The sequence below is a fragment of the Sebastes fasciatus genome, chromosome 10 (assembly GCF_043250625.1).
Source record: "Sebastes fasciatus isolate fSebFas1 chromosome 10, fSebFas1.pri, whole genome shotgun sequence".
Taxonomy (NCBI): Eukaryota; Metazoa; Chordata; class Actinopteri; order Perciformes; family Sebastidae; genus Sebastes; species Sebastes fasciatus.
Genome location: NC_133804.1, coordinates 30032568 through 30050559, shown reverse-complemented (window position 1 = coordinate 30050559; position 17992 = coordinate 30032568). Strand labels below are relative to the sequence as shown.

Below are 17992 nucleotides of genomic sequence, written 5' to 3'. Positions count from 1 at the left end.
GCTACCAGAGAGCTCACATTTTAAAGTAAATAAGATAAGATCAGATATTCCTGTGTACAGCAGCAAAGGTAGTCTAATAGATAGTGCAAAAAACAAGATGCATCAGCTAACAGTAAAATAAGAGCTAAACAAAGTGTAACAAAATATGAACCATTTAAATAGAAGGAAGTATAAAAATAGGAGCAGTATATACAGTATTGACAATAAACAGACTATAAACAAAATTGCACAAGTGGAAAATTATATTGCACAGTGAGAATGAATGAATTTTGATTTTGAATGAATGTTTATATCATGTTTGTTTTTATAGCTTATTTTGTAAATTGTACATTTTTATTCTTATTTTATTCTAAAGTTTTATCTATTTCTTTGTTATTATACTATTTGTCTCGCACCAAGAAAGCCAAAGAAAATTCCTCGTATATACCCCTTACACCTGGCAATAAACACCTTTCTGATTCTGATTCTGAATGAAATTCCACCTGAAAATATCAGGTTATTGTCAGGTTATTATCAGTTTTTTGGTGTGTAAGTGGTCTACTGGGAGCAGTGCTGGTTGCAATGCAGGGAGTTATTATATATAGTATTATTTATACATATTTAGTCGTTGTAAAACACAATGATCAGACTTTCTAATGCCTGCAGAAGTTATCAATTTGTTTATCTCTTGTCTCTGTTATGCTCAAACTTGCAGTAGACTGAATCCCCTTAAAGTCCCATATTGTAAAAGAAAATAGATTTTCATGTCTTTTATATTATAACGCAGGTTTAAGTGCTATATAAATACTGTTAAACTATCAAAACACTCTATATACGGAGAAATATTCAGAAATTGCGCATTTGAAACAAGCCGTTATGATTTCTGTTCATTTGTGATGACACAAATATACAATATTTACACCATTGCACGGTTTTAAACTTAAGCATTCTAAATATGTCCCAGTTTATTTCCTGTTGCAGTGTATGTTAAGGACATCAGCTGACAGGAAGTAAACATGGACCCAAACTGTTGCCTAGCAACGCAATTCCGTTGCAATTCCATTGAAATGCACTAAACAGAGCGTTTCAGACAGAGGGTAAATACAGGTATATTCAGGCTGACAGTATGAGGAAAATAATGTATTTTTTGAACATTACAGCATGTAAACATGTTCTAGTAGAAACACAAAATACAAGTATGAACCTGAAAATGAGCATGATATGGGACCTTTAAATAAAAGTGATAGAGTTTAACTATATGCACGACACAAAATATGATCCTGGGTTAATGTTTAGCCCGCTTCGCTTGCTACTTATCACCAAAACTGTCCAGAGGGCTGATATGAAAATGAGCAGGAAGAAAAAGGGGAAGTTAGCCGAGTCGATTCCTCTCTCGGTGGGTGGGTTTTAAGCTTCTTCTTGCATCACAGAACTAACACACACATTTTATGGAAGACGAGCAACTGAGGCAAAGGTTCATGTCACCGCTTCAAGCCTCAGCATCCGTAGCTGTCTCCCTGTCTGTCTGATGCTTGACTTTTCTGGCTGTCTGGGTAAGTGTCAAAGCTCTTTGAATGTCTGTAAGGTCAAGAAGTATTTTAAAATGTATTCACTAAATGATAAAGGCAGCTATATGAATGCATTTCATTTGAAAGACTGTGGACAAAAGTAGTAGTGAGTATTATGTAGATTTGTGCAAGTACTGAATTGAAACACCATCTTTCAGTTTGTATGCAAATCCTGAATCAGAATCAGTTTTTATTCGCTAAGTACATACTGTACATACAAGGCATTTGACTTTGACTTAATGCATCTCTCTAAAAGTACTTACACAGAAATAGAAACAACAGCAATAGACAGGAGGACTGTTATGTACACACATAGTGGAACAAAATATGTGTATATATATAAATATTTCATAAATATACAGTATAAATAAAGCACCAATGACCAACAATAAAATAAGAATAAAATAAAAACGTCAATGTGCAAGTCAAGTGTTCTTTAAGTGTAAACAACCGAACTAAATGAAGTGTGTACTCACCACAAAACCACAAAACTTTGTCAAACCATCCATTATAAAATGCAAAGATGTTATACTTGTTTCTGAATGTTTTGTCAACAGTGATGAACTAATGATGTTTTCTGCTGTACTTTTCACACATTTTGCAGCACCACAGTGGTTTAGCTGTATGGTGGGGTTATAATCAGACAGTGTGGTTACCTTTCTAATCTATGCATGACAAATGTCTTGTACGTTTTTAGCGAGCACATTTGTACATTTCTATTTAAAACGCTTCCCAAAAATGATCTGTATTTACATGCATTACAAGAAATGCTAATTCCCATTTGTGTATTCTGAAAATTGACCACCACAGAATGCCGCAATGTCCAATTGATGTGGTATCTTGGAGATCAGGCTTTTGTGGTTAGATTTAAGTCTTATAACTTGCACTGAACATCCTTGTCAGTCTCTTTTTCTCTCAGTGTCTCTCTCTTAGACACACACACACACATGCACACAAACACACCAGTTCTTGCGTGTGCCACTTTATCTGTCAGTAAACGCCAGGAAAGAGCATCTTGACAGGTTCCTGTTAACTCTTTCATGATGCGTTTGTGTTTGCTGTGTCATACGTGGCGGACATCATGCAATACAAATTAATAATTGTATTCTATCTTCATGCACAGGTTCATTGGTGTTTATAACGTATTTAATTTGGGCCTTTATGGGTCATTTTCAAAGATCATCACTCTGACCCTGAGTAAGAAAGGGTGAAAATATATATTAAAATGTATGGTATCTTGTGATTAGATGATTTTAAGGGTACACTTTGGGTACTCTTGACTTTTGAGTTGAGGAAAAGTTGCCTTGTGTACAGTAATAAGGGCATTTTAATAGAGCTTTTGAGCCCAATTTCATAACAGATAGAGTCAAATGGATAGAAATATAGTATATAAAATTTCACACCCCAAAACCACACGAGCACCTGAGAGAATAAGCATTAGAAAGTGAGAAAGAAAACTCCTCTCTGCAAAGTGTTTAAGTGTTGTGCTGTGCAGAAACAGAGGGTAACATTTTTATGTGGAATTAAAATACGTGGATGTGGCTTTACACAACACAAATACAAACATTTGTGAATAGTGAAATATTTGTAGATCATGGTACACATTTGTGGATTGTCTTCTGTGCATTACAACTATTAAAGTCCAGTAAAAAAAACTTCCATACAGAGGTGAATTCTGCAAAATCTAAAAGAAAAGTGAGCGTTGTACATGGTTGTAAATGTAAGTGGTGTGTTAACAGCATGCATGGCAGGTATGTAACACAAATTCTAAATGTGCAAATGATTCGAGAGAAACAGATTTAACAGGTTTTTTAAGCTGTTTAAGTTTTTAAGTTTAAGGCTGAAGTGCTGCACGGCACTGGGTTTCTTCTGCCTTCACATTGCAGTACAACACTGATGCAACTTCCCTATCAGTTCGCCTGTGTCAGCCACCATGTGTCAACTCTCTTCAGAAGAAGACAAAAAAAAAAAAATCTCCTTCTGGTGGCCGTGATACAGAGAGATATGGACGTACATTTTCAGTCGACTGGCTAAGAAGGGGTGCTACATCAGGGTGTCGATCAACCACTATCAGAGTACGTTGACCTCTATAAACTCTAGTAAGTGATGTGAGAAAACATTAGGCTGCCAAGAATGAGGAATGAGTAAACAATGTTTCGCAGAATAGGGAACACCGCCATCGGTTTATGACGGCGCAAACAAAACCTAATAGTCAGTCTGGTGTGAAGAAATGTCACACTGGTTAGCAGGGAGTGACAGAGGCTTCTGGTGGTGTTACAGTTACAGTTCAGATGATAGAAGGAAGTGCTCAAAGGCTGAAAATAGGCTGAGCTCAAGCACAAACACATCTGACAGAGACTAACAGACAATTAACAGACAACTTGCATTCAGCTGTGTGCCAAAAGGGTGAGTCTGAGCATCTGATGTTTCACCTGGCAATACGACACTTCCTGTATTTTTGTAGTGTTTTAGAATAATATGTGTTTTTTTAGAGAGTTTGCTGGATGAAAATACATCTGTGAATAGTGCTTTTTGGTAGTTCTGCATCAGTTGGGTACAACTACCTTACTGCCTGTTTCATAGTAGGTGACAAGTCTACACACTGACCTGTCACTGGTATATTTATTGACATTACATTTGGATAAACTATTCAACATCTCTCCGACTTTTCTCCAGCATTTGTGGTGATTTCCTTCCTGTAATGTGCAGAGATATTTAGAGTGTTATGTTTTTGTTGTTTTTAGTAATGACGGCATGTTTGAGTACATTATCCTCATTCTTTACAGACATTAGTGTTTCTCTGGCCCGCTCCAATCTAATCTAGATATGGTATCAATAGAGGCCTTGTCTTGTTTTGGAGGTGTGAGTTTCAGTTCACTAGTGGTCATTAGGTGCTGAAAACAAGACACAATAAGCTGTCTTAAACTAAAAAGAGATGGCCTTTTTCATTTGCCTTCTAATCTCATAATGCAGGTCACATGTAATTATATGTGTAAGGGAATTAAAGGTAATCGTGTGATAGTGAGATTGATATCTTTTATGATGAGTTTGCCAGTAAACTAATTTTATTTAGATGTTGTTTCTAAAAAACACCAAAAACCTAGAATGTACATTTTAATGCGTTACATGGACAGACTGCCCTTTCTCTCAGGGAACTGACGCTGTTATATCGCCCTCTTCAAAGCCGCCAGACTACATTCACAAAAACAGTAATTTTACCTCGCAGAACACGGAAGTATACATACAAACCCACTTTAGAAAATCCAAACTAACCCTTTCAGTTATTTCCAAACTTTATACAGCTAACTTTCACTTAGCTAGTGCTTGCCTTCACATTATTTATAACCTTATTGATTAGCTTCATGATTAGCTTACTTTGGTGACCTACAGTAGTGGAAGAAGTACTCAGATCTGTTATTTAAAGGACCCATATCGTGCTCATTTTCAGGTTCATACTTGTATTTTGTGTTTCTAATAGAACATGTTTACATGCTGTAATGTTCAAAAAATACATTATTTTCCTCATACTGTGTGCCTGAATATACCTGTATTCACCCTCTGTCTGAAACACTCCGTTTTAGTGCATTTCAATGGAATTGCAACGGAATCGCATTGCTAGGCAACAGTTTGGGTCCATGTTTACTTCCTGTCAGCTGATGTTATTTACATACACTGCAACAGGAAATAAACTCTGACACATTTAGAATGTTCACTTTTAAAACCGTGTAATGGACTAAATATATTGTATATTTCAGACATCACAAAACGGCTTGTTTCAAACACGTAATTTCTGAATACGGGCTGGGTGTATTTCTCTGTATATTGAGCGTTTTGATAGATTAACAGTATTTATATAGCACTTAAATCTGCTTTATAATATAAAATACCTAAAAAATCTCACTTTTTACAATATGGGACTTTAAGTAAAAGTACAACTATCACAGTCTAAAAATACTCCATTACAAGGGAAAGTCTTGAATTCAGAATGCTACTTAGGTAAAAGAACAGAAGTATTATCAGCAGTCAGTATGCAGAACAGGTCCTTTCAAAGTGTTTTATTATTATAGAATATTATATTATTATGTTTTTATCACTAACAAATACATTTTAATGTTACAGTTCTTCGTCAATTTGGATACTTTATATACTACTGGGTAGATTAGTAGTACAGTGCTGTCACAAACACATGTGTTTTTTATGTAAAAAATAACTAGTAGCTTAAGTTGTTAAATAAATGTAGTGGCGTAAAAAGTACAATATTCCCCTCTGAGTTTTAGTGGAGAAGAAATATTAAGTAGCAGAAAATGTAAAGTATCTCAAAATTGTATTTAAGTATAGTACTGGAGTAAATGTACTTAGTTACATTCCACCACTGGTAACGTACATCAGTGGTTCTCAATCCTTTTTGAGTCACAGCCCCCCAGAATAATCTAGTTGGTGTTTGTGACCCCCCCAGTTTTGTTTAGTTTTGTTTAGTTTAGTTTAGTCTATTTTGAAGCGTTCCATAACTTTTTCTCTTCCCCTGACCTGCTGGAAATCCCCCAGCAGAAACTCATGTGCACGCACACTTTAACTCTCACAAACAGACTCAATAAAATCTGTTCTGAGGCAAATGTTATTTTATTTTTTATATGTTATTTTATTTTTTTTCTCCACAACCATCTGGCGACCCCCAGGTTGTGAACCACTGACCTACGTAACTGCGTTTTTCTAACGGCTGAATAGGAAAGAACCTTTAAGTCACTGCATTAATAACCGGGTTGCTAGATCCTAAAAGTAGCATTCAAAATCAGGTTAAAAAAGTAGTAGTATGTGTGTGTGTGATATTGTCTGCATTCTGAGAGAACAAAGCTGCCCTATCAAGCCAGTTAAATACATCTAAATTCATGATACATGAAATACAATCACCAAAAACTTTTTGTTTGATTGCATTCTATATTACAACAACCTAAGATGTGGATAAAAAATGAAGGAATAATGCCAACCTATCATGTTAGGAATACATAGTAGACAAGAGATGTGGTGGACACACTCCACCAAGATCTCCTTACACAGTTTCCCAGCACAAAAGCATTCAGGTGATGATGACCATGATACAGTAGCTGAAGGAAACAGATGTGTCACGGAGGGAAATTTTGGAAATGAAAAGGATGTTGCTGACAGGAAAAGCAGGGCTTATGCAAACTAAAGCTAATCACACGCTGATATGTGCTCGCATTCATGCTGCATGTCTCTTTATTTCGCTCCAGATCTGATATAAATAGTGACATTGCTCTGACTCTTTGAATGTGTGGGTACATATTAACTTAAATTCTGTTAAAATACATGTTTCAAATGAAATTAAAATACTGAATAAAAACCCAAAAGGCTGTCTTATAGTGCTACGAGACACAGCTCTCAGTAAAGCTGCCTGAGTCCAGGTACGAAAGAGCTGGTCAGTTTTGTTCTGCCACAAAGATAACACCCGGATGTTATGCTGTTATTATGCTCTACAAAGTATTAATTATTCCTTGTTCCCATGTAGATTAATCCTGACTGAACCATGTCAGAAAGCATACTGGAAGATCTCTTCATCAAACGATCTCAGCAGAAGAAGAAGACCTCCCCTTTGAACTACAAGGAGAGACTGTTTGTTCTCACCCAGGAGAAAATATCCTACTATGATTTTGATGCTGACAAAGGGGTACGTATATGGAACTACAGAAAAACTTCAACGAAATACAGCTACTTTAGTCTGTTAGTTACCTGACTGTTTCCTCATCTGTTAAGCAGAAGCGAAAAGGTTTGAGGGGATCAGTTGACCTCGAGAAGATCAAGTGTGTAGAGACGGTCCAGGCAGATCCAAGTTCCCCGCCAGAGCGCATGTACGCTTTCCAGGTAGACATTTTTGACTATTTACTTCTTTAACAGAGAGGGACTCTTCAGAAACCGCCTCATGACTATCATGATGGGTACAGACAAAGCTGCGACAATGTGTGATATTACAGCCACTTTACATTCTCACTGGCCTAATATCAGGACTACTACCAAGTTTTTGCCTTCACTCCTTTGCTGATGTTCATTTTGGAGATGGAGAGAAAGTGTTAGTAAGATTTTTCTATATCCCAGTATCAGTCACTCATAGCATTATTAATAAACTGGGTAAAAAAAGTTCAGAAACTTGTGTTTGGTGGATTATTTCTCTGTTACAATGCTAATGGTCATTGTATTTTACATCGCTGGAAAGCCTGTTTATTTACCTTCACAATGATGTCCAACTTGTAAGGATCATGCATTTGTGGGATGAGCAGCACAGCTGATTATGTGGGTAGCGCCCAAGAAAAATTTGCCAAAATGCTCTGCCAATGGTAAACAGTGTATTCTCATAAGGCTACCAGGAAGCCTGCAATGACTGCCCTTCACCGTCAGGCTCGTTTGCACTGGTGTCGACAACACAGACAATGGAACCTGAACATGTGGGGGAATGTCATGTTCAGTGATGAGTCCAGGTTCTGTCTGCGAAAGTTGGATGGCAGGGTCAAAGTATTGAGACGACGCGGAGAACGATATGCTGATTGTTGCACCGATGGAGTAACAGCTTTTGGTGGGGGCAGTGTCATGGTGTGGGGCGGCATCTCCCTCACTGGCAAAACAAGGCTTGTCATCATTGAAGGCCATCTCAATGCAGTGAGATATCGTGATGAGATTCTGCAGCCAGTGGCGATCCCATATCTCCACAATCTGGCACCTAACTTCATCCTCCAAGAGGACAACGCTCGCCCCCACAGAGCCAGGGTTATCACAGACTACCTCCACAATGTGGGAGTAGAGAGAATGGAACGGCCTGCCAAGAGTCCAGACCTCATCCCAATTCAACACTTGTGGGATCAGCTTGGGCGTGCTCTACGTGTTAGAGTGACCAACACAACCACGCTGGCTGACCTGCAACGAATCCTGGTTGAGGAATGGAACGCCATCCCACAGCAACGTGTGACCAGGTTGGTGACCAGCATGAGGAGGAGGTGCCAGGCTGTTGTGGCTGCGTATGGACCTTCCACCGCTACTGAGGCTCCTGACGGTGTATTAAATGAATAAAGTGTAAAATAGGCAATATGTCTTGTTTGTTCCTTGTTACTGATAGAGAGTTCAATCATCCAATCCACCAAACAACTCAAAACAAGAGTCAACACCAACAGGAGAATACACTGTTTACCATTGACGGAGCATTTTGGCAAATTTTTCTTGGGCGCTACCCACATAATCAGCTGTGCTGCTCATCCCACAAATGCATGATCCTTACAAGTTGGTGACATTGTGAAGGTAAATAAACAGGCTTTCCAACGATGTAAAATACAATGTCAATTGGTACTGTAACAACAGAGAAATAATCCACCAAACACAAGTTTCCGAACCTTTTTTTTCTCAGTTTATATTTTTAAATTTTCTATATTGCGATAATACCATTATCATACGATTATTGTGGCCAAAAGAATTCACGGAAACGATATTATCGCGATATATAGAGAAAATTCAGAAAAATAATACTAATGCTATCCGTCAAATTCATCTTTAACTTTTTTTATTGTGCGTTTTGGCAAATGAATTACACTCAAAATACAAGTGTATGGAGGTGGAGAAAGTCTGTAGCAAAAACTGTATACAACAGCTGTCAGTGTGTCAGTGTGCTGACTTGACTATGACTTGCCCCAAACTGCATGTGATTATCATAAAGTGGGCATGTCTGTAAAGGGGAGACTCGTGGGTACCCATAGAACCCATTTACATTCACATATCTTGAGGTCAGAGGTCAAGGGACCCCTTTGTAAATGGCCATGACAGTTTTTCCTCGCCAAATATTTAGTGTAAGTTTGGAGCGTTATCTAGCCTCCTTCCCGACAAGCTAGATATCAATATCGCATTTTTAAATATCACGGTTATCCTCAATAGCGGTATATTGTGACACCCCTGTTTCAAACCTACTACAGTCAAAAACTATGTAGAAGCTGCAAGAAGCAGAACAGGAGAGGCCTGAAACACGAGACAAAGTTTTCTCCCTGGCAGACAAAAACTGTCCAATCCTCCAACAGTTAATAATGTGAAAGTGCATTCTTAAGAAGTGAAACCGTCTCTCACACTCAGATGAACTGGGGGCTTTCAGTGAGAGCGCAGGTGTTAACTCACATGACAAGGTGTCTGGCTGCCACTAGTCATAAAAGTAACAGTATTTAAGAGTTCCTGTCTTCAACTGCAGTGAATGTGATCACACACTGGCATTTGTATAATTTAACTTTTGTCACACTTATCGCAATATATTCTGGTGTCACATGTATTTACTGAGCTAGTAACTTAATAAATATAAAATCACCCAATGACTTGAAATGATAAATAACTTTGACAAAAAACAGCTGATGGGTATTTTCTTTTTTTTCCGACAGATCATTTATGATGAGGGTCCGCTGTACATCTTTGCAAAGAATGAGGATGTTCGGGCACAGTGGATAAAGAAGCTGAAAGAAAGTTAGTATGTACATAGAAATTTACAAATGGTGTTTATGTGTCTCGTCAGTCACAGTATCTACGTGCAATAATAGACCGTATCTCAACATCACCATGCACACCAGAAGAGCTGTGTGCATATGCAAATGGGAATGTTGATTTAATGTAAATGCCCTGTGTGTGTCCATGCTTGTGCATAGTGGTGCGCTTCAACAAGGACCTCATGCAGAAGTACCATCCTTGTTTCTGGGCGGACGGGACGTGGCTGTGCTGCAAGCAGGAAGTTAAACAAGCTATGGGCTGCAAGGTGCTGGATAGTAAGAACGGTGAGAACGGGATTTTGAAATTGGGAACTAAACTTTATCCGATGACTAAATTATTTCATCCATGTATTAAATGATGTCATTAAAAGGCTTTACATCTAAAGCATCTCGGCGAAGGGGGTCCAGGAAACCTCTTCCTCCTACCCCAACAGAGGTACGCACAGTTCCTTTCCAGTAATATTCACTGATTACAGACAGTTGTTTATAATAATACATCCACTAATCTGTGTTTCCAGGAGAAGTCTGTTCGGCCTTTACCTCCACAGCCTCCTGAGGCGCCCTCCCAATCTGTAGGCATGACTGTCATAGCAGAGTATAGCTACACAGCCATTAGCGACCAACACCTGGAGCTGACGAAGGATGAAGAGTACACCATCCTGGAGATGCCTGATCAGAACTGGTGGAAAGCCAGAGACAAATATGGGTGAGGAAAAATCAACGCAAGAGGCCTAAGCGATCATTTAAAGGCAGGTCTTGGGAAACTAACAAGAGTACACTAGATTTTTAATAAAGATTCAATCCAGCCCAGTGTTGTCAACTCTTTTCCAATGAAAGTAGATAGCAGCACTAGCTCCAAAAATCACCAAATCTAGCGAGAACGTCGCCAACATCAACATATCATAATGAACGTGAACAGGCAGACAGGTAGCCCGTCCAATCATTACATTTGGGTCAAATGAAATGATTGGACGGGTTTATTACAGTCCTGCGACAGCCACAGATACCAGATTTCTCCTTTGTTTTTGTCAGAGCATTTGATATATTGATTGCTGTCGGGATGTAATGAGAATTTCAACTATTATAACAAAACATTAATCTAAAATCTACACCAACCCTGCCTTAAATACAATGCCACAAAAAAACTATTCATTTTTTACAGTGGAAGAAGTGGTGTCCAAAGTAAAATGATTGCAAACTACATGCTTGCAAAAGGGGGAAATATTCATTGAGGACTTTGAGGCGCACAGATTAAATAAATTAAAACAAGTACATGAAGAGCAGGAGACTACGAGTGGACATGCAGAATATGTTTACTGTATCTTTATAGATGCGTTTTTACTGTATTTGACTAAATGAATTTACCACATACAAAAAAGAAAATAGGAACACATTATAATATGATCAATAAAAAGATATTAAAATACTGTAATTTGAATGAATTCAATTTGCATATAGAGTTTTAGGAGCAAGAATTTGTGTATGAGATGCTACTGTACGAGTGTTTATGAGTTTATGCTGTTTTCTTTTGCAGGAATGAAGGATATATACCTTGTAATTATGTCGTGGAAGCCAAAAATGGGCTAGATAGATTTGAGTGAGTACGGGCACTACTGTACAGTCCCTAAATTGTTAATTTATCATTTGTATGTTAAGTCACTTGTCTGTACATGAATGTATTTTTGATTTTAAAAAAATATATTCATGTTTATTTTCACAGCTGGTATTGCAAGAATACGAACCGCAGCCAGTCAGAAAAACTGTTAAAGACTGAGGTAAACTCAATGACTGATACACATTATTATAGGAACTAAGTTCATATGAACTAAGCTGGACTAAATTTGAAGTTTAAACTTATATATACGCTTGTGTGTTGCTTCCCAGAACAAAGACGGAGGCTTCCTGGTACGGGACTCAAGCAAGGCCGGGAAATACACCGTGTCTTTGTTCAGTAAGACTGGCGGGTGAGTAAGCCAAGTTAAACACTGCTGCAGTACTCTATCCACTGGCTCCAGTCATGTGTGAACGTATCAAAAGAAGAACTGTTTGTAATGAAAGCGGAAACAGTGGGCCGCACAGGGAGAGATGTAAATAATTCATGCAAAACATGGACTAATCTGCCTGCAGAACTTTTTCATGGCAGGGCTCAGTAGGACTGTTGTGGATAAGGCTGAGAAGATATTAACTGCTCATGCATACGTGATAAATGATAGCAGGTTCCTGTGTCGATGAAAACCTGCGACTAAAGTTACTCTTCTCTCCACAGGGACGCTGGTGGGAACTGCAGACATTATAACATCTGCACCACCTCACAGGGCCAGGTTTACCTGGCAGAGAAGCATAATTTCGGCACCATCCCAGAGCTCATCAACTACCACCAGCACAATGCAGCAGGTTGATACAGTAGCTAGCTGTGAATATATAGATATATATTCTTCTGTTTTAAATGATTTGATGTTCATACAATAATATACAATGAAGATACTGTATAGTTGTCACTGCAGGGAAAAAAGGGGAAATGACTCAACAGAGGGGAAGGAAACAAAATATAGACACAAACAGGATATCAAAAATATCGACATTACAGCTGAACTTATCTCCCTCACTAGGTATGGTTAGCAGGCTGAAATACATCGTATCTAACCGGGCACGGCCTCCATCAACAGCAGGGCTTGGCTACGGTAAGCGTATGACTATATCAATATGCATTCTTAATATGTTCGCTTGTTAATCATAATATCTGGTGATTAACATCTGGTGACGGATTAGAAATGTATGTGTGTGTGCAATTTACAAACCACTGACGCTGCATGTATTAAGATAATGATCATTTCTTAGTGGTGGTTGAGGGCACAAGCATTTGTTGACAGCACCATTTGTTAAAGTAACGAGTCCCTTGATTGTGAAAGGAATAGTTTGAGTTTCACGTTGTATCTCGTTTGTTTAATCCATACAAAAAAAAAAAAAAAACGTGGTTTTACGGGAGGTTATGTGCGGGAATGTTTCCTGGCCAGGAGCAGTAACCTCCTGGAAACTTGTTGTCACCATGAAGTTGCCAGGCAACCAGCGCAGACTTCAGAAAGCCACAAAACCTCCAGTAAAAACGTAAAAATGTGTTTTTATGACTTTTTTTTGTAAACAAACTTAAAGGTCCCATATTATAAAAAGTGAGATTTTCATGTCTTTTATGTTATAAAGCATATTTTAAGTGCAATATAAATACTGTTAAACTATCTAAACACTCAATATACAGAGAAATACACACAGCCATTTCACAGTTTTAAACGTAAACATACTAAATGTTTCCCAGTTTATGTCCTGTTGCAGTGTATGTGAATGATATCACCTGACAGGAAGTAAACATGGACCCAAACTGTTGCCTAGCAACGCAATTCTATTGCAATTCCATTGAAATGTACTAAAACGGAGCGTTTCAGACAGAGGGTGAACACAGGTATATTCAAGCAGACAGTATGAGGAAAACTAAGGTTTTTTTAAACATTAAATCATGTAAACATGTTTTAGTGGAAACCCAAAATACAAGTATGAACCTGAAAATTAGCATATGTCCCCTTTAATGTAATGTAGGGCTTTGCGATATGGATAAAAAAATCAAATATCACAACATTTTTACATTGATATTGCGATGATATTTTAGGGATGACTATTGGTGCTTTTACAAAATATTTACACAATGACATTTTTGATAAATAACCATCAGTAATGCAGCCTTTAAAACCAGGAAAAGACAGCAATTATGCCATATTACTATATAACGATATCCAAAATCTAAGACAATATCTTATATCCCGATATCAATATAATATTGATAAATTGCACAGCCCTACTATAACGTGTTAATTAGTATGCTTAGAGGTGCTCATAGGCAGATTTTGTTACCTTTGGACCTTAAATAAGAAGCTACTGGCCATAACTTCATATAGACATGATAGTGGTCTTGTCATCTAACTCTCGGCAAGAAAGCGAAAAAGTGGATTTCCCAAAATGTCAAACTATTCCGTTAATGAGGACGCTGCATGTATAAAAGAGCTCCTCCATTCTGTCTTGTTTGCTCCAGGTATGTGGGAGATCGATCCCCTTGACCTCACCTTCCTCAGGGAGCTGGGCACTGGACAGTTTGGATTGGTGAAGTACGGAAAGTGGCAGGGCCAGCATGACGTTGCCATTAAGATGATCAGAGAGGGCTCCATGTCTGAAGATGATTTCATAGAAGAAGCCAAAATCATGATGTAAGCAACACTAAAAGGATTTGGACTGAGCTGACACTTGAATCGACTGGCAGTTAAAAACAATAGTGATGATTTTGTTCGTGAGACTCATAAAACTTATGTGTCAAACTGGGAAGTGCAGTTTATATAACTTCTGTGAGAAAAACCCCAACATATAATCCTTAACTTCCTTCTCCTTTTGCTCAAACCAGGAAGCTTCGCCAGGAAAACCTGGTCCAGCTGTACGGCGTGTGCACCAAACAAAGACCCATTTATATAGTGACTGAGTTCCTGTCTAATGGCTGCCTGCTGACGTACCTCAGGGAGGGCCTGAAGCAGCACCCGACGGCCGTCCAGCTCCTAGAGATGTGTAAAGACGTCTCCGAGGGCATGGCCTATCTGGAGGCACAGCAGTACATCCACAGAGACCTGGTGAGAGACATATACATCTACTGTAGTATGTTCAATTTCTAGATCGCTGTATCATTCTATGTTGAGATATACTAGGATTAGGTATTTGAAGATAACAGTAAATGTTTAATGATTACACTTTAATCAAGAGGGTTGTTTGTTTTGTCCTCAGGCTGCCAGGAACTGTTTAGTTGATGGGAATGGCACCGTCAAAGTGACTGACTTTGGACTGTCAAGGTAATGAATAGGACACACAGAGGCACATAGTGGTGCCTAATAAAGTAACTAAAATCTCTGGCTCTGTCCTCAGGTCAGTGGAGGAAAGCAGAGCTTCAACAATTAATCGATTAGTTGTCAACTATTGAATTAAATGGCAATTATTTTGATAATCGATTTGAGTATTTTTTTAAGAAAAAAAAGTAAAAATTCTCTGATTCCAGCTTCTTAAATGTGAAAACTTTCTGTTTTTTTTTTTACTCCTCTATGACAGTAAACTGAATGTATTTTAGTTGTGGACAAAACAAGACATTTGAGGACTTCCTCTTGAGTTTTGGGAAACACTCATCGACGTTTTTCACCATTCTCCAACATTTTATAGACCAAACAACTAATCGTTTAATCTAGAAAATGATCAACAGATTAATCGACAATGAAAAAAATCATTGGTTGCAGCCCTAGTAGAAAGTAACAGTACATTTATGCTACTCAAGTACTGTATTTAAGTAGAATTCTTAGGTACTTTACTTGAGTATTTATATTTTATGCTAGTTTATAGTTTGACTCCACTACATTTATATTACAACTTTAGTAGGTAGTTAATTTGTATATTAAGATCTTACATACAAAGATAATATCAACTGAAATAAAAAGATATATAAAGTAGTATAATTTAGCTCTATCTCACCCAACTACAACAGTAAAATGCTTTTCACAATGAGTACTTTCACTCTTGATACTTTAAAGGTCCCATATCGTGCTCATTTTCAGGTTGACACTTGCATTTTTTAATAGAACATGTTTACGTACTGTAATGTTAAAAAAAAACTTTATTTTCCTCATACCGTCTGCTTGAATATACCTGTATTCACCCTCCATCTAAAATGCTCCGTTTTAGTGCATTTCAATGGAATTGCAACGGAATTGCAACGGAATTGCGTTGCTAGGCAACAATTTGTGTCCATGTTTACTTCCTGTCTGCTAATGTCATTAACATACACTGCAACAGGAAATAAACTGGGACACATTTAGAACATTTACATTTAAAACCGTGTAATGGCCAAAATGTTGTGTATTTGTGACATCACAAATGGACAGAAATTCTGACGGCTTGTTTCAAATGCACAATTTCTGAATACGGGCTGTTTGTATTTATCTGTATATTGAGCGTTTTGATAGTTTAACAGTATTTATACAGCACTTAAACTTGCCTTACAATATAAAAGACATGAAAATCACACTTTTTTTACAATATGGGACCTTTAAGTACATTTACTTGACAAACCTTCTGCCCTTTTACTTTTTTTCATATATAAAATTTCTAAATGTAAAGTAAAGAATCTGAAAACTCCTTCCACTACTGCACTCAGGTACGTCTTAGATGATGAGTACACAAGCTCAGCAGGTTCCAAGTTTCCTGTTCGCTGGTCGCCTCCTGAGGTCCTCCTCTACTGCAAATTCAGCAGCAAGTCAGACATTTGGGCATATGGTGAGTCAACACAATGCACACTATGTTTTTCAATTCTAAATCTGGTCAGTTATAAGTGTAATCAATGTTTAAATGTCTTCACAAGCTATGAAATGTCATCTGTGTTAAAGCATATTTAACTATTTTTATAAATGTGCAGGGGTTCTTCTGTGGGAGGTGTACACTTTGGGACGACTTCCGTATGAGCGCCTTAGCAACACGGAAATAGTGGAACAGGTGTCCAGAGGCCATCGCCTCTACCGCCCCCAGCTGGCCAACGACAGGGTCTATGGCATTATGACAAGTTGCTGGCATGATGTAAGTGGATTTTGTATTGAGTTGTGTAGAAGTTGTGTAGAAGAATGATGATAGTAAACACAAATATATATATGACACCAACCTCACAGCTTCTCTTTGTTTTGTTTTCAGAAAGCAGATGAGAGACCCAACTTCCAGGAGCTGAAGGTGACTGTTCAGGATTTGCTGTACGAGCTCCAGTAGACGTCAAAATAATCACAGCACACCAACACAAACAGTTCGCTCGGATCCTCACAGAGCAGCGTCTCCCGTCTGTCTCCTGGAAAGATAACATAAATCATTAAACAGTCTACAGATTGAACATGGCACTGCACAGCCACACTGAGTTTCCTCTGTAATGTGAATATGTGTAATATGAATGCCACTATAACTCATTGATTAGAATATCCTTTCTATTGCATTACTAGAAGTACAGTCCTATAGGCTATAGCGTTTAAAATGGGTAATATTGTATTGAAGGTTATCTGTCTTTATTGTATCCTGTGGAATCATTGTGAAATGTGTAGAAACCTCTGCATGTGAAAACAAGCTTTGTCAAAACATATCTATTGCACAAAATAAAAGCCAAGTATGCTGGGCATTGAAATGACTCAAACATCATGTGAAATGAAAAAGACATGAAAATGGTAAAAAAAACATCTGATAGACCTGTTGTTCTCCCATTTTTATCAAATATGAATTGTTTGTAATGTAACAATAATACTTTTGCGCAAGATGTTATTAGCTTTATTTGTTTAAGTAATATATATATATATATATATATATATATATATATACACTTATACATATATATATTATATATATATTAATAATATATAAATTAATATATATATATATTAATATATATAAATTCATTATATATATATTCATGTATATATTAATTAATTCATATCTATATATATTAATAGTTTTATTTAAAACGATCAGTATACAAAGTAACAGAAGGAAACATTAGAATCCCATACAGATGAAGCATAACAAAAAAATAAACATAACATATGTAAAAAGCAGAACCAAACGAATCCAAAATAAAATAAAGAAAAAAGAAAAACATGCAAGAGTATGACAATAAGTTCACTTATTGAAGATATTGCATACATTCATTGTTTTCAAAGCTTTTTTTGTTTTGTGAAGAAGAAATCGTTGACACATTTTGTTCCGTTTCCTTCAAAGAAATTAAGCAAATTTACATTTGTGGATGTGGAATTTGGTGATAATTAAAATTAGATTAATAAGGAAAAATGCTTTACTGTGTTTGTCACTGTAATAGCAAACCAAAAATAATAT

General features: G+C 37.3%; 1 protein-coding gene across 7 annotated transcripts; it reads left to right on the top strand.

Annotated features, from left to right (window-relative positions):
- Positions 1–1359: 1359 nt before the first annotated feature.
- Positions 1360–17285, top strand: btk (Bruton agammaglobulinemia tyrosine kinase). 7 transcript variants are annotated; one of them, XM_074649311.1, is made up of 19 exons: positions 1362–1532; positions 3546–3622; positions 7072–7230; positions 7320–7424; positions 9962–10043; positions 10223–10348; positions 10435–10499; positions 10582–10769; positions 11598–11660; positions 11784–11838; positions 11948–12027; positions 12330–12457; positions 12673–12744; positions 14142–14313; positions 14505–14724; positions 14876–14940; positions 16290–16408; positions 16548–16705; positions 16817–17285. In XM_074649311.1, exons 3-19 carry the CDS (start codon positions 7090–7092, stop codon positions 16886–16888), a joined length of 1911 nt encoding a protein of 636 aa, XP_074505412.1. In that variant the 5' UTR covers positions 1362–1532; positions 3546–3622; positions 7072–7089; the 3' UTR covers positions 16889–17285. The 7 variants fall into 7 exon arrangements, 6 of the variants coding, with proteins under 6 accessions (XP_074505412.1, XP_074505411.1, XP_074505413.1 ...); XM_074649310.1 differs by having other exon boundaries at positions 3434–3622; XM_074649312.1 differs by having other exon boundaries at positions 3434–3646.
- The last annotated feature ends 707 nt before the right edge of the window (positions 17286–17992 follow it).